Genomic DNA, 22,236 nt, shown 5'->3' with positions numbered 1-22,236 from the left:
ATTTCTGTATATATATATGCAGATATGGATCCAATGCAGTTGTCTCTGTGAAGTTTTCTTTATAAAGCGGCCGATTTCTCTCCTAGTTTTTCTCAATAGCGCTACCATTTGGCCACATACTCCAATTCTTTCCCAACCAAATGCCAACCTTTTTGCATAGGATTTTCCTCCTATACAATCTTCTGAACTCTCTTGTTCTTTTCTTGGTGCCCAAGAAGCTCAGGATTTTCCTTCCAACTTCTTGGTTTCACCCCCACCAAACACAAGAAGCCAATCTTGTTGATTCCAAGACATCCTCTAAAACACCCGGCAGGTCTCTAGTCTCGAGGAAGAGGATGGAGTCAGCGGAGATGAAGCGGGTGTTTCAGATGTTTGACAGAAATGGGGACGGGCGGATCACGAAGACGGAGCTGAATGACTCGTTGGAGAACTTGGGAATTTATATCCCGGACAAGGATTTGGCGCAGATGATTGAGAAGATTGATGTTAATGGAGATGGGTGTGTGGATATTGATGAGTTTAGGGCCTTGTATGAAAGTATAATGGAGGAGAAGGATGAGGATGAGGACATGAAGGAGGCTTTCAATGTGTTTGATCAGAATGGAGACGGGTTTATCACTGTGGACGAGTTGAAGTCGGTGTTGGGGTCTCTTGGGTTGAGGCATGGGAGGACTGTGGAGGACTGCAAGAGAATGATAATGAAGGTGGATGAAGATGGAGATGGGAAGGTGGATCTTAAGGAGTTCAAGCAAATGATGAGAGGGGGTGGTTTCAGTGCATTGAGTTAGAAGTTTTTTGAGGGTTTGATTGATGTAGTCATAGGTTTGTAAATACTCAAGCCAAGGCTCCAGTTTGGCTGATGGGGATGGGGAGGAGGAGGAGCCAGATGCAGGGCCAACGAGGGTGGGGGAACTTGGGGAAACCATTTGTTGTCAAAAACGGGAGGGGCTATACCTAATGTGTAATGTTTTTGGGTTTCATGTTTTCAACTTTCTAAGATAGGGTTTTGTAGTGGGTTTTATTGTTTCTGGATTTCCCCATTGTAAGGGCTTGTGCTGTGTTATTCTGCTATAGATGATTAGGATGTTGATGATGATGATAAACCCAAGAACACAAAAGGAAGTGTTTTCTCAAACATTTGTTTTTCATTTCATTTCATTTATTTTTTTGTCTGAATTCAACAGATCAGTGGTCTTTGTCACCTAAAAGGCTTAACATTTATATTCTGTCAAAAGCTAGCCTTCTCCTTTTTCATTCTGCTCTGTTCTTTTGTTGAAGTCTCTTTCAAGTTCTACCTGAAAAAACCCAACATTAGCTGTTGCAGAAAGGGGAAAAAATACCAAAGCTAATCAGTTTCATTCATATAGGAGAAAAAATGAAGCAGATGTACCACTACTACTACCCAAAAATGACCCAATTAGCTGACCAAGCATCAAATTACCAATGAACCCAACTCTCAAAAAGCTCTGGAGTCTTCAAAGAATATAACAAGAGTAAACATTACCAATGAAGGATGAAACATGGAGCCCAACTCTCTCTCTCTTAAGTCCTCAATAAGATTTACCACCACATCATGTCTCTTGTTCATGCAAAGTACCTTTCACAGACTTGGAGTTACTCCATTTCTTCCCTCAGGATTTCCATTGCAATATCCGCCCTGTTGGCTCTGCAAAAGGCCAATAACCATAGTGTGGTATAGGATTTTTTCTTACCTTCCTCCTCGTTTGCAAGTCACTAAAGAAATTTAGAGCATCTGAGATTCTTTCCCTCTTTTGGTAACTCTGCAACATCAGAATTTCAGAACTCATATTTGGCAGAATTCCACTTTCTTCCCGAGCAACAAGGACCAGCTCCCTGGACATCTTGTCCTACTCCCCCTCTGTCTGCAGAGAGCTGAGTTGTTCATTTTGGGCCCAAAGAGCTTTAAAACACAACTAACTTTTTCTCCGATTCGATGCGAGATATCACAATTATAACTATGCAGACACAATGATCTTATTGTGTTCCATAGAATTATGAGGCCAAACAAACAGACATCCCTCACGAGGCCAAAGATCAGCTTTGATATCATTTCTAATGATCCACTCACACTGATGTAGATATTATCCGCCTATGACACAAAAAGTCCTCGTAACTTTTAAAACATATCTATGAGATTACAGAAGCCCCTACATGTTTAGTATTAGAACTTTCTTTCCTATGTGAGATATCACGGCTAGCATTCATGGTGACCTTGTCCGGCAAAATCGCACTGCCCCCTCAAAAGCCTATATAAAAAAGGTAACTTCTGTTTGCTTTGCAAGAACTCCAGGGCCCCATCAAGCCTCCCAGCCCGAACAAGCTACCTAATCCACACCCCATAAGCCTGCTCCACTGAAAGCATCCCTTGGCCCCATCACGTACTTCTTGCTGGAGTTCACATCAACTTCCTTCCCTCTCCATGATTAGCTGCGTCGATTCTGCGGAGAATTTATAGCTGGGTCTCTCACTGATGCTGCACTGGATGCCAGAATCCTTCTGGAAACAGAAAGGATGGGCCTTTTTGGCTTGTTAAGTAAAATTAAGCGCTTGCTAGGGCAATAAACAAATTATATTTTTGGTAAATAATTTAAGAATTATTTACTTTATTCCACTCTTGAATTTTTATTTATTTTTTAAAACATTTTAATTAAAGTTTGCTCAATTTTTAATTTTTTTTAATGAATCGATCAATTTTATAGTTTTAATTATTTTTATATCGTTTTTGTCACTCTTAAAATACAATATGGTATCTAGATTCTTAATTTTCAATGTTTCAACAAATAAAATAAATATTTAAAAGGGAAAACTTAAAAATAACAATAATAATTTTTAAATTAATGCATTAAAAAATAATTAACTTTTTATCAACCAAGGATAAACATCACTTACAAATCACACAATAAAAAAATGGAAATTCATTCTTTAATATGTATGGATTAATTATTAGAAATTAGAATAGGAAGAATATGATGCACAAAACATGGAATGAATTTTTCATTCTTATTTCCTATTCCAATATTCCAAACACACCCTAAGTCGAGAGCTAAAAAAAAAAAAAAAAAAAAGACTTACAAAGAAAATTTAATATCTGAAAATTTTAGGGCCAAATCTCACTGTTGATTCCTGGAAATCTTTATGCAAAGTATCTGTTGAGACCATCTGAACACTCCATCAGAGTTTTTTGGGCAGCTCTTCCACCAAAACATCCTCAAGAGTCAAGGGAGAAGTCATACACCTGCTGATCATCAAAGGCAACTACATGTTTAAGGCAGAGAGGACTAGAAGCAGATTGGGAACTGTTTAAAACCTAATTTTCTTCCATGACACACTCAAACACATGGGCATTGCTGCTATTACAAACTCATCATCATCGTTGTGGTGGCATCATCGTCTTCCTCTTCATGGGTGATAATTACCTAATACCTGGACTGAAACAGTTCGAGTACAACAGAACAAGGAAATGGAAATACAGTCCTAATGTGAAGGAGAACTTTGAGGCTTGGTAATGGGGGAGAAGAAGGTAACACAAAACTCAATCACCAACAAATTTTCAAAATGCAGAAACTCATTAAATGATTTGAGTTTGAGGAAAACTGTACTTGAATGGAGCCGGGTTTCAACCAAACTAAGGATATCTGTTACCAATGAACAACGTGGTAGGAGATGGAAGATGTTCAGATTCCAAAGACAGCTAGCCACTGTGGAGAAGTTGATGCTGTAATTTGATAAAAGGGACAAATAACGGGTCATGAGAAAACAGCACCTCTATCTGTGGCTTATTGATCATCAAGTTCGATTTCCCTCATTTTGTTAACCACATCTTCAACTCTTACAGACATGAAGTCAGCATGTTCCTCAAGATCTTTGAGAATCATGCCTAGCTGTTGTTGAAATCCTGCAGATCGTTCTCTTTCAAGCTGCAATTCATTGTATAAATCCTGGATTTTCTTATCCTTCTCTTCCTGAGAAAACATTATGTATTCAGGAGTTAGCTGCAGGTGACAATAAGTCAGGGAAAATTTTAGAGGAAAATATGACTGAAAGCACTGTGACAGCGTGAAATGTAACCAGTTGTTCCAACAGAATCTCCTCAACACAATGAAATATAAATATTCCAAATTCAAAAAATATCATAATTGATCTTCAAATCTTAAAAATGTACGAATTAACATTAACATTCAATAAAAAATGTATGCTAAAGAGAAAAGAGATGAAGCATGTGATGAGGGCAATGTAAATATACTGTATTTCTTGCAAAAGATGAGAAATTTTTTTGAAGTTACCACAATTACACTAGATATTAGAATGAAATAGATAAGAAATTAATATCAATAGATGAAAAAGACTATAAGAGGAGGGTTAGCAGTGTGTACACAAAGTAATTACCATTTGGCGAGAAGGCTAAAAGACGTCGTAAAAGAATTCGCATAGTTTTGCAAGTACTTTTGTGGGAGGCATATGAGTTGCCAAAGACTTATGATACACAATATGATACATTTGTCATACAAAACAATGTTTCATTCGTACATACCACATCTTAAGTCTATGTTAGAAAAAATAACAATGCATGGTACAATACGATCACATTGAGGGGAAGTTCATCACCTAATCTCCACAAAAGAGCTTACTGAAACAAGGATATTAAGATGGATGAGTGCCAATACAAGAAACAATAGTCAGAGTCCCCTATTAACCTTTATCCCACTGGACATGAGAGGTTAGTTGTTGGTGAAGTGTTTTAAAAAGGCTACTAAGGTTTATGCTTTGAGGCTCACCCCAAGGCAAGGCTCTTTGTATTAGCCTTGAAGCTATAGCCTTAGAATACTTGAGGCTTAAGCCTCATCATTGAGATGTATCACCTCAAGGCTATCGAGGCTTAAGCCTCAAATATTCAAAGGATATTAATGGGGTTGGGACCTTTGTAGGCTTTTAGTATCTATTTTATAAGAGGCTTAAGTCTTAATATTCAATGACTTTTAATGGATTCTATATTTTTTTGGGCTTTTGGTATAAATTTTATAAGTTCTGTCTTGGGCTTAGGTTAAATCTTTTAAGGGCTTAGTTGACTTCTAATTAAACCTTTAAACATAAGGAGAAAAGGGAGATTGAGAAAAAGCTCTAGTGGCTAAGTTCATATATAATCATTATCATATTATTGGTGGATAAAGAAAACATCAATGCAATTAATAGATGAAGAAGAAGAATGGATGGACTTTAACATTGATAGAGAGGATAATAGAGCAATTGAATATGATTATGATTATTTGGAGTTCCTACTATTGATAATGATGGTAGTGCAAAAGATTATTTAATGAAGTCACGAGAGAGTTGAACTTTAGAAAAGAGAAAAAGGAAATAAATTAGAAACTGTTAATAATAACAAACAACTAATTTTGCTATTATGAATTTTTTTTCTTATGATTCGTTTCATGTGATTTTATTAACATTTGTTTTTTGACACTTTTTTATTATTTATTTATTGGTTTAGGTTGAGGCTTACACATTATTCCGCCTTAAGGTTACCCCTCACCTCATTTGGGAAAAACATCTTAGGACCGTCTTTAGCCTTTTAAAACATATTTATTGCTACATGTTGATGCGTTATTTTAGCACTATACTTGTCCAATCACAAAAAGCTTTGTGTCCAACTATAGCATGGAGTATCATAGTGAAATTATCAATAGAAAAAAAAAAAAAAAATCATATGCCCTACAACCTGGTGCCACATGGACAAAGACAATTCCCTACATATATAGTGACAAATGTCTTTTACCTCTGAATGGATATACAGAGTTGCCATCTACATACCTCCTCTGCCCAGGTGTTATAGTACTAGGGCACGGTGGCAATCTTCAAGTAGATGCCCCAAGCACTGCATCTGCTTCTCCTTTAAATGAGGTTGACACCATGTAGATCTCAAGTGGAAGATTAACTCACTTGCATCCTCATGCCTCTGAGTAGTCTTCTATATCCTCTTGAAGGTGTAAAACCTGACATGACACCCTAGTCCTAATACACTTTCTAGAGTCGGCAGCATGGCTCTAGCATCGAATATGAACTTGGTACATCATCAAATACTCTGGGATTGTTTTGAGGGTCTTGATTTGACAGCTAAATTTGAAAGCTCACTACATGATTTTGACACAAATCAAATTCTTGTCAGCTCAAATATGAGGGATGGGACAAAGGGCTCATCAATGTTTGTGAGATGTGTAAGCATGACAAACATCCACATCATCAATGACAGTTACTGGGGGTTGTTTCTAAAAGAACAATGAAAGTTGAATTTCTATAGCAAATGAAAAACAGAAACAAAAGTTTACTCTCCCAAATTCTTAAGATCCTACCTGAATCTAGGATTTCCCAAAGTATGAGCTTCTCATATTAGGTCACTATGATTCTCTCTCCTACCTCTCTCACTATGTGCTGATCTCCCCTCAGATTAAGACACCTCATCATTTCATGTGGTTGACCTCCTTTTACTAAGAACCCTTCACAAACATTGTAGGAGGAACAATCATGATCAGATTTGAGGGGGTCCTTCCATCTATAGTGAGCCTGAAGCTCAAATTTGTATGACTTTTCTTTTAGCAACCTGAGGCTGACGAGGATTGGTGGATTGAACAAAGAGCACAAAAACAAGCTGGTTAAAGCTTCTTTTCACACCTACAGCCCAAGAAGTGACTGTTGCACTAAACACAAATTATACTTGATCATCAAATAGGATTTCTAGCTAAAGGGTTCTGCCCTGTCATGACCCTAGTGAAAGACACCAAACTTGTGTCACGCAACCTATGGTGTAATCAAATAAGCAGCACCAGTAAAAAAAGGATGTAAAGCTTGAAGTTAAGCTCAAGCCAACCAGTTTACTAAGCATTGTGACTGATTGAGTATACCGACAAAAATAACAACTTTTATTTAACAATTTTACATTTTTTTTTTCCATTTTGGGTTTTCAATAGGTAATGTAAAATCTTACAAAGGGAATAAAGCATGATGGTAAAGAATTTATTGCCGGTGCATTTTAACTAGTTTCACTGACAAACAAAACAAACCCCAGAATTACATAAAGTGATTTATGAATGATAAGGATAACGTATTCAATTTAAAGATCGCATTCACATAACTTGACAAAACTTTGACAATATTCAATTTAAGACAATGATAAGATTTGGCGCTTATCATCTAGTCACATAACATTAGCACTATGACTAAATCAGTAACTAACATGATCCTCTAAAATATAACTCCCACATACCTCACTGAGAATATTTATAATTGGTAGCTCCCCAGCAAATTTACAATGAGTCATTAGTTTGTGGTTGTGCTCTCTTACGAATTTTGTGACCACCCATTTGTTCCCATCCCTTGCTGCCAGCCTTATCATTGCCTTGCACCCTTCTCTTGTAATTGGCCGTGGAGGAAGTACCCTATCTTTTCTAGATGTGTGCTTTGCTGCACGAAAACCTTCTCTAGAACAAACAAAGTCTCTGCCAATTACCGCCATGTTCTTTAGTGAGTGACGGATTCGGTTTGTCCTTATGGTGAATCCCACACGCTTGGCATACTCATAATAGAAATTCCTAGCATCATCTAATGATGGAAAAGTCATCCCACTAAATGGTTCCAAGTTTTGCATACTCAAACCTTCCATTGTCGGTTCCCTCAAAATCAACTCTTCATTTAGAACAGGTGAATCACAACTCAACAGTCCATCTTCTGAGGCTTCATGTTCCCCAAAGTTTTCAAAGGTTTCATCATCTGAACCCCCATCACTCTCTACAAAATCACGTCTACCTGAGGTGCCTTCCATTATGTTCCTACATGAATTTTTTTTTGAAAGAAAATACACAATGATTAATAAATATCTCATGTTTCTGAAAGACTGAAACTGTGAGTTTTGCTGTTCCAAAAGCCGACAATTCACATTCCCATTATGGACGATTACTATCATATCATGTCGAGATACTTCTTCTTTGCCATCTTTTCAAAGAATGAAATTATAAATTCCATTCTCATTTAGTCACACATCTTCACACTCACATGGATTAATCTCACATCTTCATAATGAAATTTCACAATCAAACAAAAACAGAATAAAAGAAAAAGAAAATTGAGATGGGAAAGGCATAATATCATAGATGATTAATACCTTGGCTAGAATAAATAAAGGGCTTTTTCTTTTTCTTTTTTTGGGCATCAAACTGAAGATACATGATGAATTTTCCTCAGAATTCACCATATACCCCTTCAGATAAAAATAACCTTGATTTTTCGCCTATTAACTGAAAGTCACACCTGTAAAGATTCTTCCGGGAGGAAAATCATTTATTTCCATTTGTTTAGAATAATGCTTTATGCTGAAACTAGAGAATTTCATCATGCTGCTTCAGTCAGCTTAATTTACTCTTTCTTATAAAATTTTTCCACCCAAATCAAAATCAAAAGGAAAAGGAAACAGGTTCCTGAATCGCTTTCCCCGGAAAATAATGCCAAACAACCTAAAAGCCCACAGCTCCTTGAATTGCCATTCAACAACTAACCAATAATTCATCCTCACAAATATAAATTAAGAAACGTAAAAGACAACACCCTCTATCACTTCAACAACACTCCATTTGGTTGCTGAGAAAATGCAGCAAAATTCAGAATTTGGGCAATATATTTTCACAGTCTGAGCTCCAATCAACCAATCCTAACATCAGAATCCGCCTTTAGTTGGGGTGGTGCCCTCATTTTCCCTACACCAAAACGACCAAACATCCCAAACTTTCTTTTTGCTTTCCCGACATTTCTCGGCAACCAAACAGAGGAAGAGTAGAATCTAAGCGAGCCAAACAGCTACATTAAGAGCAAAAAAAAGCTTACTTTAGAGTTCGATTTTTGATCTGCGAATTGAGTGAGACCAGCTATTGAATCAGTTCTCGCTTCCGTCTTCCCCGAGTGCCGACCGCAGGAGGCACCGGATCAGATCGACGGTCCATAGGACTCGCGTGTACCAACATCAGTCAAGCCCAGTGTATCGTGTACTGTTTCCTGAAGAAAGTCTGGGTCGCCAATTTCTGCGACGCGGCTAGAATGATCTCCTGTTGCCTAGCTACGTGTTTCATCTCTGCGCTGCCACGTGTTGATGAGGATATTTGTTATAGATAGATAATAGATATACTTTTCTTTTCTTTCTATTTATTTATTTTCTTTCAATTTTTAATTTTAATTTCTGTAACAATTTATAATTATTTATGCTGGAGTAGAAACTATCCAAAAACCTCACCAATATAAAAAATTTCTCTCTTTTTTTTTTACTTTCATAATATAATCGGACAAAAAAAAATTTCTACAAAAAAAAGATAAAAGTCTTTTGTGTTCTGAAACATATTTTTAATTTTAATGTAATTTCATTTACAAATTGAGGTGAATATATATATATATATATATATATATTTGCATTTTAAAAAGAAAATTCAAAGTTTTCCAACAATTTAAAATGTAAAAATTTTCTCTAAACTAATATAATTTTAGGAAATACATGTAATATAAATTTTATATTATATAAAATAATGTTTTGAAATTTGTAATAATAATTAAAGGTTATTAAAGTTTTTTAAAAAAAAAAATAAATTGTTAGATTTTAAATTTTTATAAAATAATTAAAATAGAATTTTTTTTTTTTGTTATTTTAAAATTACAAGAGGGTAAAAAATAATAAATTTAAATAAAATTGAACTTTTTAATATAATAATAATCTTTATATTTTGAGATATTTAAAAATATATTAAAAATTATCAGACATTCTATAAAAACCTATACATTTTAATAATATCATATTTGTTTAGATATTTTTAATTAATATTTTCAAATTAAATTTATATTATTAGGGTGAATATTAAAAAAGAAAAAAGAAAAGTGAATAATAACAAAATAAAAATAAATATACAATTGGAGGCTCGTCCTCAACGTCAGCTCAGTTCCTCTATCTGCTAACGGTACAGCTCTCTCCGCCACTTCTCTTCGCCGGCGCCGGATTTTCCGTTCATCCACGGACGGTCACCGCCGGGCGGACAAATCCATCTCTTCAGGTGCCAGTCGTTCCATTGTTTTACGTACTTGTTTCTTAAATTGTGGAGATATTTGCTCTGATTGTGTGAAATTGAGACCCACGTTAGGGAAATGTTTGGATTGTTTTTTTCGAAATCTGGGGTTTTTTTTTAATAGGCTGAACTTGGATTGAGGCTGAGAAATGGGCTGTTATGCATTGGGTTATGTTGGTAACTGTTGCAGAAGTGTGCAAGCCATGTGTTTGTTATAATGTTTGTGAGAATTTGTAGAGTGAGCTCATCTATTTATAGCGAACCTGGAAGTGAATTTAGAAGTATAAGCGAAAATATGTGATTGTAAAAGCAAGGCAGGTCTGTTGGTAGAAGGAACTGAAAATGGGGGTTTAGGAATAGTTTATTTTTCCAGGATAAAAATGATGAAAAGTTTGGTTTTTGAGTTGTTTTCAATTGCTAATGAACTTGCATGGGCAAAATAATATTAATGCTTTACAAAAAAAAAAATGATTCATTTTCATGAAATACCTGGAAACAGTTTTTGAAAACATGTTACAAGACATTTTCTGTGTGGGTCAGTTTTAAGGAAAAAAAAAAAACAGAGAAAGAAAAAGCTCTTCTATCTGTACCTCCATCAGATATTACATATTCATTCAGTTTATTGATAATAAAAAATAAAAATAAAAGGCAAATTAAATTTAGAGCGTGTTTGTCGGTGATTTGAGAAAGTGTTTCTAACCTTTCTAATATTTGAAAGATAAAAATTTTTAAATGTTAAAAATATTATAAACACTTCCTAAAATCACTGTCAAACACACTCTTAGTAATGTATGTTAAATCATAAATTATGGAGTTATAAGTAGGTATATCCAATTGTTGATATTTTCTAAACTCAAGCACGCATCCTGTGTATGCAAATGTTGAATTTCATTTTTATCTATGCCACTATTGGGTCTCAACAATTCTGGGAATTTCTGGGTATGCCATGTCAAGGAGAGTCTGTTTTTTCTGCCAATGGCTCTAAAATTTGTTCCCTAGAATCAACACATTACTCTGTGGTTAGTTTTTTCTTACAATGTTCAGTGTTTCTGAATCTTGAATTGAATATGTGATGATATTTATGATACTTCATTGTAGAAATTCTCTTCATGGATGTTCACTGTGAATTACTAAAATGTTCATCCCGATATCTCTTAGTTGAAGAATGACCCTCCCATCCCTCCCCCATGATAAACCCCACTATGCTTTAAACCCCCACTTTGATGGGTGGTCTCTGCCCAAATCCTTAATATTTTAAGTGAAACATCATGCTTAAAATGTATGATTGCATCTATTCCTTTTTAATATTTGCTATACTATTAATTTCATTAACATTCATCACTACTTATTTTATTCTATGTTATACTTAATATTCTTACAGGATTAAGCTGTTTTCGGTTGGGTTCCTGCTTTCATGTCAGCTTTATGCAGCTTATTTTTGAGTTAAGAGTTACACTTAATCCCATAATTTAACAGTTCCCATGCATCAAGAATTTTTCACTATGCTCCATCTCTTTGCCTAGTGAAAATCTTATCCACTTCTCTATTCCCTAGGTTTTCCCCTGACCAATATCATAATATAGTAAAATGTCATCTGTATTCTCCATATCCTCCATGGTTCCCTCCTCGAATATTAGCCATTCCAAGCTATATAAATCAAAATGCAAAAGTTCTCCTGATCCAAATTGTGCTTTCACTCATTGCAAAATATCACGTGGAATCCCTCTTATTACCAAAAGTATCCATCCAATTTCCAGAAACAAACCACACAGTGCCTTGAAGTTTACTGCAAGATATAACTTTGAGTCATTTGATGAAGAAAACACAAAAAATTTTGATTGGAACGATGAAAGAGAGATTGAAGATACGGGGTCACCATGGGAAGGGGCAGTTGTTTACAAGAGAAATCCTTCAATCTTACATGTGGAGCACTGCACAACCTTGGAGAGGCTTGGATTAGGAAAACTTTCAACAGAGATCTCAAAATCTAGGGCTTCAGTGATGGGATTAGGGGTCACAAAAGCAGTGAAGGATTACCCTCAGGGAACACCTGTACACATCTCCATTGACGTAACAAGGAAGAAGCACAAGTTGAGGCTTGATGGGCTTTTAAGAACTGTCATCACCCTTGGTTGCAATAGGTATTTTCCTCTACTTTTTTCATGCATCTTTTCTTCAATTGATGGTTTTCTTGCTTGTATACATGCCTTTATGTTCTGACTTATTCATGTTACTATCCCGTTGCTTTTGTTCTTCACTGTTATTCATGTTATACTTTCAAGCTACACTCTAGGTACGCCTCTGTATTTTTATTATTTTCATATTTTTGGTATACATGTACTAAATTCTCTATTAGGTGAACAAATTCCTAGGGGATGTTTTGACACCTTGTTTTTTGTAGTATTGTAAGGGGTATTATGCATGTGATATTGTTAATTTGCAATACAAGGAAACAAGTTATTAGATTACTCTGTTTTTTTTATAGGAAGCTTACTCTGTTTTTCCTTGCTTGTTTCTCGCCATGACCTTTTTAAAAGCATTTTTTGTATAACTTGTTTATACAGATACCACTTTTTTTTGTCCATTTTCTTTTCCTTTTCCTTTTCCTTTGGATAGGTAAAATGATTTTAATTGAAGACCCCCCAAAAGTGGGTGAAGGTATACTAAAGTTAGTTATGCATGAATAGATCTTCTCTCCTATGGTCTTTCGATAACATGATAAAAGGTATTATAATTCCCAGTAATACTTGTAAGAACAGAATTTTGTGGCGTTTCAAATGATGGCCAATTTCCTGTTTGATTTATGTATCGTGCTTTGAAAATTATGACTTTAGCTTCAACTTCGTGAAGGTAAAAAACAGGAAGCTATAACCATCCCAAACGGGCTTTAAAATGGGACCTATGCTACATTTTTCTATATTCCTTGTGCTGCATATTTTATTTGGCCATTAATTCAAATCTTCTTTCATTCCATGCTTAAGGTGTGGTGAGCCAGCTGCTGAATGCATTTTCTCCAACTTCTCACTTTTACTAACTGAAGAACCCATTGAAGAACAAGAGGTAATTAACATGGGAGTAATCTTTGGGGAAGACGACAAACTCAAAACCTCTACTGAAAGTAGCGAAGAAGATGATGAAGCTTCAATCGATCTGGATGATTGGCTGTATTTTCCTCCTGAAGAAACCGAAATCGACATTTCAAAGCACATTAGGGACATGGTGCATTTGGAGATAACCATCAATGCAGTATGCGACTCAAGGTGCAAAGGTATATGTCTCAAATGTGGTATAAATCTCAACACTGCTAGCTGTAATTGTAGCAAAGAGGAGGTAAAAGAGAAAGGTTATGGCCCTCTTGGGGTTTTGAGAAAGCAAATTCAGCAGAAATGATGTTAAAGCAATCAGCAAAACCTATGTTCTTATAAAGTACCAATGTGTTACAGCAACCTGAAATGAAATAAAACCCCCTTTATTATATGGATTTAATTTAATCTTGCAAGAAAATCATTTTGTTTTGTACCCCCATATTTGCTCAATGGAAAGAACCAGAAGCCCTGTCGGAACAAGAGGCCCCATATCACCTGAGATTTGCTTTGCCAACAGTTGGAATAAATACCCCTTGTTGGGGGTGACCCATTATGAAAAGAAAGTCATTTCGATTTGTAGAAATAGCTTGAAACTTTCTTTGCTGCAGTACCATTGGTGTTTAACCTACAAGCTGTGAGAGACCTTTTTGAGAATTTGGTTTTCAGGCCAAGTTCACTTGGACCCATTAGCATATGAAACTGTTTTCCCATACTCAGCTTCATTGCATCCCTCAAGACCAATTTCCCAGTAGTAACCCAGTGGACAATAGTTAGGGTAATTATCATCTGAATTCAAAAAACCTGCATCTTATTATTATCTTTTACTCATATGTCATTTTCTTAAGAGACGTGTAAATATATATAGTAGCTGTGTTTGTCCAGAAAGAAAGTTGTACCAGTCATTTCCCTGAAAACAGATGAAAACTGATAGAAAAATCGAAAACCCTATCTCCATTTATTCCCAAACCCTTACTCCATTCTTAAATATACAAGAGAAGCACAATGGAAACTATGGTACACCTTATAGACAGACATCCAACTGATCAAATAGTCCTCAGACTTTAGAATGCAACTTTTCAATCAAGATTAATGCATGTAGATTTGGTTTTAGTGAGAATTGCAGCCAAGATTTGCCTACCCTCGATTGGAAACATCATTTTGGTGTTGGGATTTGCTTCAATCTTTGAGCTCAAAGTGCTGCAGTAATCTCATAAAGCCACTTCATCGTTTAACATTTCATCGTCTCCTGCTAGTTCCAATAAATATTTTCCATTTTCTCCACCTGAACACATTTCACAAGAGAACAGTTTATATCACAAATTTGTTGTACAAATGTAATGTTACAACAATTGGATAAAAAATTGTGCTGCATTTGAAACAAAAGTTCAAAAAAAAAACAAAGAAAATGGCCCTGCTAGTTCCAATAAATATTTTCCATTTTCTCCACCTGAACACATTTCATAAGAAAACAGTTTGTATTACAGATTTGATGTACAAATGTAATGTTACGACAATTGGATAAAAAATTGTGCTGCATTTGAAACAAAAGTTCAAAAAAAAAAAGGGGGGGGTTTTTAAGTGACAACGATTCCATGGCCAAAATATTGGGAATGACTTTACCAATACCACAGGAAGGACAATTGACTTGAGCATTACTGCAACCCTTTGATGAGCACAGATAATTTTTACCCACCCCAGTGATTGACAAACCCAAACGATAGATAAATTAGCAAAAATTTAACATCCATCTCATGAAAATGAAAAATGAGCTCAACTGACCCATCTTGAGAAAAAGGCAAATAAAGGGAGAGGAAGAAATGGTACGAGCTCAGCTAACTCCATTCTTTGTCAGAGTCTTCTGATTGTTCCTCCTCGATTTCTCTTATGCTCTGTACTATATCAGAAACCTTTCTTGACATGTGTTCTGTGTGTTTCTCCAAATCTTTCAAAATCATATTTAACTGTTCTTCATATGCAGCACACCGTCGTTTACATTTTTGCCTCTCATTGTTCAACTCAAGGGATAGTTCTCTGATTCTCTTATCCTTCTCATCCTGGAAGGAGTGAATACTTCAGTCGCCAGTTAATATTTGAATAAGCTACAAGTAATACTGCATAGTGATATTTTACATGTTAGTTCAACCGATTTTGCAGCTACAAAAAAAGATGCAACAAGTGAGGGAAATGCATATTGCAAAGGAGTGATAAAGATTATCTAGCTAGGATTGGGCCTCTCAGTTAGAGACTTCTGTAGGGGACCTTTTTCATCCCCATAAGCATTAGTCTTTGTGTTGGCTTTGAAATTGTTTTATATTGGAAGGTTTTTTGTAATTTTTGCTCATTGCCCTTCTTTGTTTTCTTTCCAAGAGATCTGTCTTCTTTTTGGTCAGATTTTGCTTTTTGGAAAGGATAACTCATCCTTCATTCTATACTCATACAATTCAATGAAATGATTTGTTTCTCTGATTAAAAAAAAAAGACCAAATAAAATAAGGAAGCGAGAATCAAGAGCATCAAATATAGTCATAATGAATCTAATAAATGCAAAGCCAGTAATCTCATAAAATAAGCCTTGAATGTCCTAATATAAAGCCTGGTGTAATGATATAAAGATAGATACCAATCAATATAAAACGATATGGTGATTGTTTGGATACACTTCCAATTTTTTGTTTTTAAAAACAGAAAATAGTAGTAACTTGTATATAAAATTTAGGAACCCTTACCTAAAAAGAAGTGCTCTCACCAACTTATTGAGTCTTTCTTACTAAATAGGGCAACACCCACTTCAATTCAAACAGAAAGAACAGCACATGCACAACATCCATGTTCTAGCACAATAGAGAAGGATGTGATTGTTGATTTTTCTTCACCCTTGCAAAGATAGCATCAATTCACTAGCACCCATCCTACTCTTTTTTATTGATCCAAAGTCAAAATCCTCCCTAAACTGCTTCAAAGCTTCCAATTTAGAGGGAAGAACATAGCTAAAAGAACCCTTGGAATTGGATCCTAACCACCAATTTTTAATCAAGCCCTTGATAAAAAATTGGCCTTGGTAAAATACTTTGCAAAAGTTGAAATGATTCTCCCAATCTTCCGATACAACTAGCCCAATCTTGACAATGATAAATTGTCCTAGCCTCCACACCAGGTGAAGGGGCCTTCAATCGATGGAAGATCACACAGATCCAACTCCTCCTTACCTATAAAACATCTCATGGCTAAAAAAAGCCTAACACAATGCCTTCTTTTACCCAAGAACCTAACCACATCAAAATCTCTACCACCACACTGCAGGATCTTCCCATAAACCTTAAATATTTCCCAATTCTGCCCAAAAATCTTCTTGCTTCCCCCTCTAAAGTGGCCTACACAATTTGGTAAACGCCCATAGAATTATCCTCAAGCTTTTGAAATGATAGGGGATTGAATTAACTCCCACTTTCATTCTAAGCAACTTCAATGCCCTATTATCCCAAAAAAACACAATACCACACATTGCTTCCATTGCCTCCATAGTTCCCCACTCTAAAACTGCCTACCTTGACCAAATTCACCTACATCTCCTGCACTTTGGTCTAAGGAAACCAACGCTACCTTTCACAATCTGATTAGGAATTTAATAGCCTCTCATTTCTGCTAATCACTGATCCCTTTCTCTTAACATTCCATGAGAGAATTCTTATCTTCATTTACCAATCGGAGCAAGTTCCCTACTTCCCCTCCCCACTACATCCACACCCTTGCTACTCCCACTCTCTTGCCTTGCAAAACCATTCATAATTCATTGAGCATTCTAGAGTCCATAGCTCCTTCTCAATTGATAATCAAACAACCTTTCTCTTCCTCAAAGTGCCCTAGAGCCTATATTCCCCCCTCCTCCCCCCCCCCCCCCCCCCCCCTGGCTCCCATCTTACCAATGCAGGTCATTATCTCCTCTTTACACCCCTCAACAAGCATACCCACAAGCCTACTAAAAATAGCCAATTTGTTGTGAGCACAAAGTAAGAGGTTTCTCAACCTCATTGCTAACTAACTACCAAGGGTAATAGGAAACCAACTCTATAGGGGAAGACAATAGAATCACGCATTGATAAAGCTAACTCGCCCCCCACATCTCCTCTTCAACCAAGCCCATAGAAATTCTCGATACATTTTTTGGAAACTTAAGAAGAGCCTAAGCAGGCTTACCACAACAAGGTCAACCTCACTAGACATAATGAGTTGACCCAAGTGTGAAATGCATCACCTACAGCAGGTTTTGGACAAAAACAAATCACTAAAAATAATTTAACATCAAAACCCAAAGGTTAAATCACAAGTTGCCAAGTAGCTTACTTGTTTTGACTCAAAGGTACATTGATAAGCTCACACACATTGCCTAGCAGCTAAAACTAAGCCTCTAAACATTTTCCTATGCACACATGAGAGAACATTCCTTTTATGGCTTTTTTAATGGAAATAGAAGATATGACTAGGTTGATGCAATTGCATAAATAAAACCAAAGATGAGTTTAAATAGATTACAAGATTAAGCATGATGTGGAAAAAATTTATAAAAAATATCAAGTCTTGTCATAAAAATCTAATCCACCCACAAGGAAATAAATCCTTTAAACTAACCCCCAAATGTTGCTAATATCAATCCTTATCTATCAAGTTCATCTAGATATCAATCCATAGCAAGCACCATGGCATATGCTAGTGGACCACGTTATAATGCAAACTCTCCTTAATTACCTCATCAACAGATATTTATAATAATAATAGAAATATTGTTCAATATACAAAATTATTATCAATTTTCAAATAATTTATCCCACTTTTCACAAAAGTTAGTTGCTAGTATAATACTTAACCTTTGACATACCTCACTGACTAAATGTTTTCCGGATCCCCTCCATGGAACTTTACTAGGACTCATTAATTTATGACTATGCTCTTTCACAAACTTGGTGACAACCCATTTTGCTCCATCCCTTAGAGCAAGCCTTATCATTGCTTGACATCCTTCTCGGGTGATTGGTGGTGGAGGAAGAACTCTATCTTTTCTGTATACATACTTCTTTGCACGAAAACCTTCTTTTGAACAAACAAAATCTTGACCAATAACCTGATTGTTTACTCGTGAACGGCGATTATGATGTATGCGTACAGTGAAACCAGTACGCCTACCATAGGCAACATAAAACTCTCTAGCTTCATCTCTTGAGTTGAACTCCATTCCTATGTATGGTTCCAACACTTCCCTGTTTATAACAGATTGTTCTACTATCTTGTCATCTTCACCTGCACATAAATCCAAATTATTTGGAAGCTTATCTTCTATTCTTTCATGGTCTTCATAGGCTTCAGCTTGCATATCCGGGTCACTTTCATCTGAATCAAACCCTAAAGAAGATGGATTCTCCATTATGCTCCTACAAAAAGAAGTGGAGTCATTCTTCAAGCATCATTGTAACACCCACACAAGGAAAGATACACAAGAACATGCCCAACCAACATCATTTTTTCATTAGTTCTCAAAGCAACATCAATCATGTGTGTCTCAAGCAGAAATCCTCAGCACTAGCACTTACCATATCTGTTCCACTTGGCAACTGTTTTCTATTATGACATAGCTAAGAGGAGATGTAAGCATTAGGATAAATGATTGAGCAAATGTCACATGATTGGTGCTTCAATGATGCTCTGAGTACATATTTTCACAATGCCTAACACATGAAAACAAATATTATAAAGAAAAAATAAAAAGCCAACGAGAAATTTAGAAAACTTCAATATAAAAATAGCAATATATTAAGCTTTTATCAGAAGAAAAACAAGCATGTAAGCACATAACAAGGAAAAAACATAGGAATGGTGTTAGTGAGAGTAAATGTTATACTTGGTGGTTAGCTTGCATATTGTAAGGAATAAAAAAGATATTGAAATTTTATACTAAAACTTATCAACAAAGCAACTTTTAAGTAGCTTGTGCATTAAATGTCAACACTTCTAAGTCATTCAAATACTGGACCAAATTTAGGTCTTAGATCACATATAAATTGTATGGTGCATACATAACAAAGTGATCTTCCAACTGGCACATTCATTTCCAAAAAACTATCAATTCGGCTCCTTACATATTCTAAAGATCTCCAAATTTGATTTAGCATTTGAGGATTATTAATGATATTCAAATTTACAAGCCTCAAATTAATGGCAAAATCTTTACAGCATCCATGCCTTAATGAATATCAGAAGTGAACATTTTCTAACCGGCACACCACTTCTAAAAATTTGGTAAGCCACAATGAGAAGCAAGGTTTTGTTAGATCAACTTATTTTTTTAGGGCATCTTCATGAGGTTGGGAAGTTTGTATTGTTACAATAAATAAAAAAGCAAAGGAATGGGAACAAGCTTATGGTCAGCCATGGACAGGAAGGTAGTTCTCTATTCTGCAGAGGACCAAAACTGTGAACAATACCCATGGAGACCTGGCTCCTCCCCACACCATTTATTCATAAAAAAAAACCATTTATCTGAAGACTAGAGTGGATTAAAATTTTCATTTCTTCATTAAAGTCATTGAAAATTTAGTTCCTTCATTTGAAGGGTTACAATTATTACCTACATATATACAAAGTAAATTTGACCAGATAATTTTAACTGTTGATACCTGTATCCTTTCTTCTAAGCATTTATAGCAACTGCCTAATAGTTCAAGTAAGTTGTATAAATATATGAAAATCAAACTGATAAAATGATCAAATCTAGGTGATTTTGTACTAATGGGACCAGTCACAGACAAACAAAACAGAAAATATATAGATCAAGAAGGTTGAACTCAAGACATCTAGGAACCACTTCTCCGATACCATATCAAGCAACCATTTGTCCCAAAAGCTTAAAACATCATGAAATGAACCAGAAATACATAGCAATCCAACAAATGGACCTTAAATATTCTGAGAATGACTAGAAATTGCAAAAGATCAAACTAAGATCAAATACAATCAACGGTTTTCATTTTTCCCAGTGGTTGGTGTTTGTGCTTGGTTGTGAAAGATGATGGTGACTTTGAGTGATAGCTGTGATGGGAATGATGAAAAAAGTGAAGATGCTATCAACTTTGGTTGTAGCAGTGATGCACATGGCAGAATATGGAAATGAAAATGATTATAAATGCAGGCCAGCTGCCATATCAAGATGAAAATGGCAGTTATAGAAATGAGAAATCCAACCTATTGACTAATGCAAAATTGTGATGAACATGATCTAAACAAAGATTATTTCTTTTAATCTCATCGACTTTCTTAGTTGCAAAGACAAATTTTGGAAGATGAACATGTTGATTCAGTTGGACTTGTTGTAAGGACTAGCTTTTTTCGATAGGCAAATATATATTAACAGCAGCTAAGGACACACCAAAATACACACAATGTATAAAATAGGCACTAACAGGAAAGCAAATTGGATGTCTCAGGTAGAAAATAATTGATTGAGATGAGGTCAAGGGTGCAAGTGGAGAAATGATGACAAAGAATTAGAGAAATGAAAATGACTCACTTAGCTTCAACTAAACAAGGGGTATTCTAAACCACCAAAAATCATCAATGGCATTATGCAGGAAAGGATTGTCGACAGCATTAGGCAGGAAAGGATACTGTTATCTCAGAAACCTCAGGAAAGGTCTGTATGATTCTCAAAAACCTTATGCAGTAAACCCTTCATATATGTGGTTGATAAGTTGATCTCCATTATAATTTTGTGACTTAACCTCTCCTCTGTTCTTATATATATATATAGTCCAAAGCGCATTTCATCCATTCTACTTGCATTCCCTAGTTCCAATAATCTTATTAAGGAAATTAAACCACAGCATGGATACCAACAGTTCCTACATAGCCTTTCCTATTTCCATCTTCTAAAAAGGGTCTCTAAATCAATATCAATTACCAATCAACAACAAGAGTAACATATACTAACCAAAAAAATTTGAAGGAATGGGACGTGAAATTAAATTTAAAAAAAAAACAAAAAAAGAAAGAAAGAAAGAAAGAAAACTTTAGCACCCATCAACCATCAATATCAAAAAAGCCCAAAAAGCAGAGTAATTTGGAATCTAAAAATCACCATTTCAGAAGCACTTATTTCGCTCTCCAAAGAAATACACCCTCCCCAAAAAGTGTTCCCTTTTGGTAATCCACTTCAAAGCCTAATCCTCCCAATCCAAAAACACCATCCAAGAAATGGGTTTCACTAAAAATGCATTGTTTCCCAACACCCAAAAACAGAAAGGAAAAAATAAAAGGTTCCTTTTTGGCAAATCAGTTCAAAATCCGCTTTTCCCAGTTCAAAACCACAACCAAAACAAATGGGTTTTTCAGCAAAACGATTCCCAACCCATCTTCTTGCCTTCATTTGATATCAAAACAGCAGAGTTTCGGGAATTTGGCAATCCAAACAAAACCGCAAAAACTGAGAAAAGCGCATGGAATTGAGAAAAGGGTTGATGATAAACCCACCTGTGGAGAAACGAAGTTGGGAAAATTGAAGCCCTAGATCGAAGAAGATGGCGGTGGGCCCAGGTGGAGGAGGTGGGACCCACTGAAAGTGAGAGAAGTAACAGCAGCAGAGAAGATGATGATGATGATGAAAGCTAACATCTTTCTCTTTTACCTAATGGAGGTTCTTAAACCCATTTTTTCTTTTTCTACGCCGCCAAACGGCAAAATCTTGGGGCCTGTTTGGATCTCCGACTTATAGAAACAAACAATTTTTAGAATAAAGTTTTCTACTAAAAATAAATAAATAAATAAAGGAAAAAAAAAACCACACACTTTATTTTATATAATAAATTAGGGTTTTTGTTTGAAAAATATAAGATGGAAAAAAAATGGAATTGAGAGGTTTTTACTTGTATATTTGTTGCTAGATGAAATTTAACATTTTTCAAATAAATTTTTGTGTTAATTACCATTTTTTGATATTAAAAAAATAAAATCCTAAAATAAAAATATAATTAAAATATGAAAAATATGATGGACAAAAA

The 22,236-nt window shown here is 35.4% G+C and overlaps 4 protein-coding genes across 7 annotated transcripts; 2 read left to right on the top strand and 2 right to left on the bottom strand.

Moving 5' to 3' along the window:
• LOC117913892 (calmodulin-like protein 3) lies at positions 1 to 1,181 on the top strand. The gene has a single exon (XM_034828993.1). The coding sequence runs from the start codon at positions 141 to 143 to the stop codon at positions 786 to 788; it is 648 nt and encodes a 215-aa protein (XP_034684884.1). The 5' UTR covers positions 1 to 140; the 3' UTR covers positions 789 to 1,181.
• Positions 1,182 to 3,002: 1,821 nt separating this feature from the next.
• LOC117913868 (protein FAR1-RELATED SEQUENCE 5-like) lies at positions 3,003 to 9,066 on the bottom strand. Its single transcript, XM_034828963.1, has 3 exons — positions 8,890 to 9,066; positions 7,280 to 7,841; positions 3,003 to 3,983 (listed from the first exon to the last, which is right to left on the bottom strand). Exons 2-3 carry the CDS (start codon positions 7,832 to 7,834, stop codon positions 3,798 to 3,800), a joined length of 741 nt encoding a protein of 246 aa, XP_034684854.1. The 5' UTR covers positions 7,835 to 7,841; positions 8,890 to 9,066; the 3' UTR covers positions 3,003 to 3,797.
• A 907-nt stretch (positions 9,067 to 9,973) lies between these two features.
• Positions 9,974 to 13,595, top strand: LOC117914721 (large ribosomal RNA subunit accumulation protein YCED homolog 1, chloroplastic). Its single transcript, XM_034830173.1, has 3 exons — positions 9,974 to 10,097; positions 11,491 to 12,250; positions 13,091 to 13,595. The coding sequence occupies exons 2-3, from the start codon at positions 11,697 to 11,699 to the stop codon at positions 13,497 to 13,499; spliced, it is 963 nt and encodes a 320-aa protein (XP_034686064.1). The 5' UTR covers positions 9,974 to 10,097; positions 11,491 to 11,696; the 3' UTR covers positions 13,500 to 13,595.
• Positions 13,596 to 14,120: 525 nt separating this feature from the next.
• On the bottom strand, positions 14,121 to 21,872 carry LOC117914722 (protein FAR1-RELATED SEQUENCE 5-like). Of its 4 annotated transcripts, none has more exons than XR_004651306.1 (4): positions 21,710 to 21,871; positions 18,069 to 18,618; positions 14,975 to 15,249; positions 14,121 to 14,477 (listed from the first exon to the last, which is right to left on the bottom strand). XR_004651306.1 is itself a non-coding variant. In XM_034830174.1 (4 exons), exons 2-3 carry the CDS (start codon positions 18,609 to 18,611, stop codon positions 15,028 to 15,030), a joined length of 765 nt encoding a protein of 254 aa, XP_034686065.1. In that variant the 5' UTR covers positions 18,612 to 18,618; positions 21,710 to 21,872; the 3' UTR covers positions 14,121 to 14,477; positions 15,020 to 15,027. The 4 variants fall into 4 exon arrangements, 2 of the variants coding, with proteins under 2 accessions (XP_034686065.1, XP_034686066.1); XM_034830174.1 differs by having other exon boundaries at positions 15,020 to 15,249; positions 21,710 to 21,872; XR_004651307.1 differs by lacking the exon at positions 14,121 to 14,477 and adding an exon at positions 14,586 to 14,642.
• Between the last annotated feature and the right edge of the window lie 364 nt (positions 21,873 to 22,236).

The sequence above is a fragment of the Vitis riparia genome, chromosome 5, assembly GCF_004353265.1.
Source record: "Vitis riparia cultivar Riparia Gloire de Montpellier isolate 1030 chromosome 5, EGFV_Vit.rip_1.0, whole genome shotgun sequence".
NCBI lineage: Eukaryota > Viridiplantae > Streptophyta > Magnoliopsida > Vitales > Vitaceae > Vitis > Vitis riparia.
Note: the sequence above shows the minus strand (reverse complement) of the source record. Positions and strands in the feature narration are given on the sequence as shown.

What these genes read in the sequence shown, in the direction of transcription:
- LOC117913892 (XM_034828993.1), top strand. Translation starts at nt 141, where the DNA reads ATGCCAACCTTTTTGCATAGGATTTTCCTCCTATACAATCTTCTGAAC.
- LOC117913868 (XM_034828963.1), bottom strand. Translation starts at nt 7,834, where the DNA reads ATGGAAGGCACCTCAGGTAGACGTGATTTTGTAGAGAGTGATGGGGGT. An exon ending in TTATAAATATTCTCAGTGAG is followed by an intron (nt 3,984 to 7,279) that starts GTATGTGGGAGT and finishes ATGTTTTCTCAG; the next exon opens with GAAGAGAAGGATAAGAAAAT.
- LOC117914721 (XM_034830173.1), top strand. Translation starts at nt 11,697, where the DNA reads ATGTCATCTGTATTCTCCATATCCTCCATGGTTCCCTCCTCGAATATT. An exon ending in ATCACCCTTGGTTGCAATAG is followed by an intron (nt 12,251 to 13,090) that starts GTATTTTCCTCT and finishes TCCATGCTTAAG; the next exon opens with GTGTGGTGAGCCAGCTGCTG.
- LOC117914722 (XM_034830174.1), bottom strand. Translation starts at nt 18,611, where the DNA reads ATGGAGAATCCATCTTCTTTAGGGTTTGATTCAGATGAAAGTGACCCG. An exon ending in GAAAACATTTAGTCAGTGAG is followed by an intron (nt 15,250 to 18,068) that starts GTATGTCAAAGG and finishes CACTCCTTCCAG; the next exon opens with GATGAGAAGGATAAGAGAAT.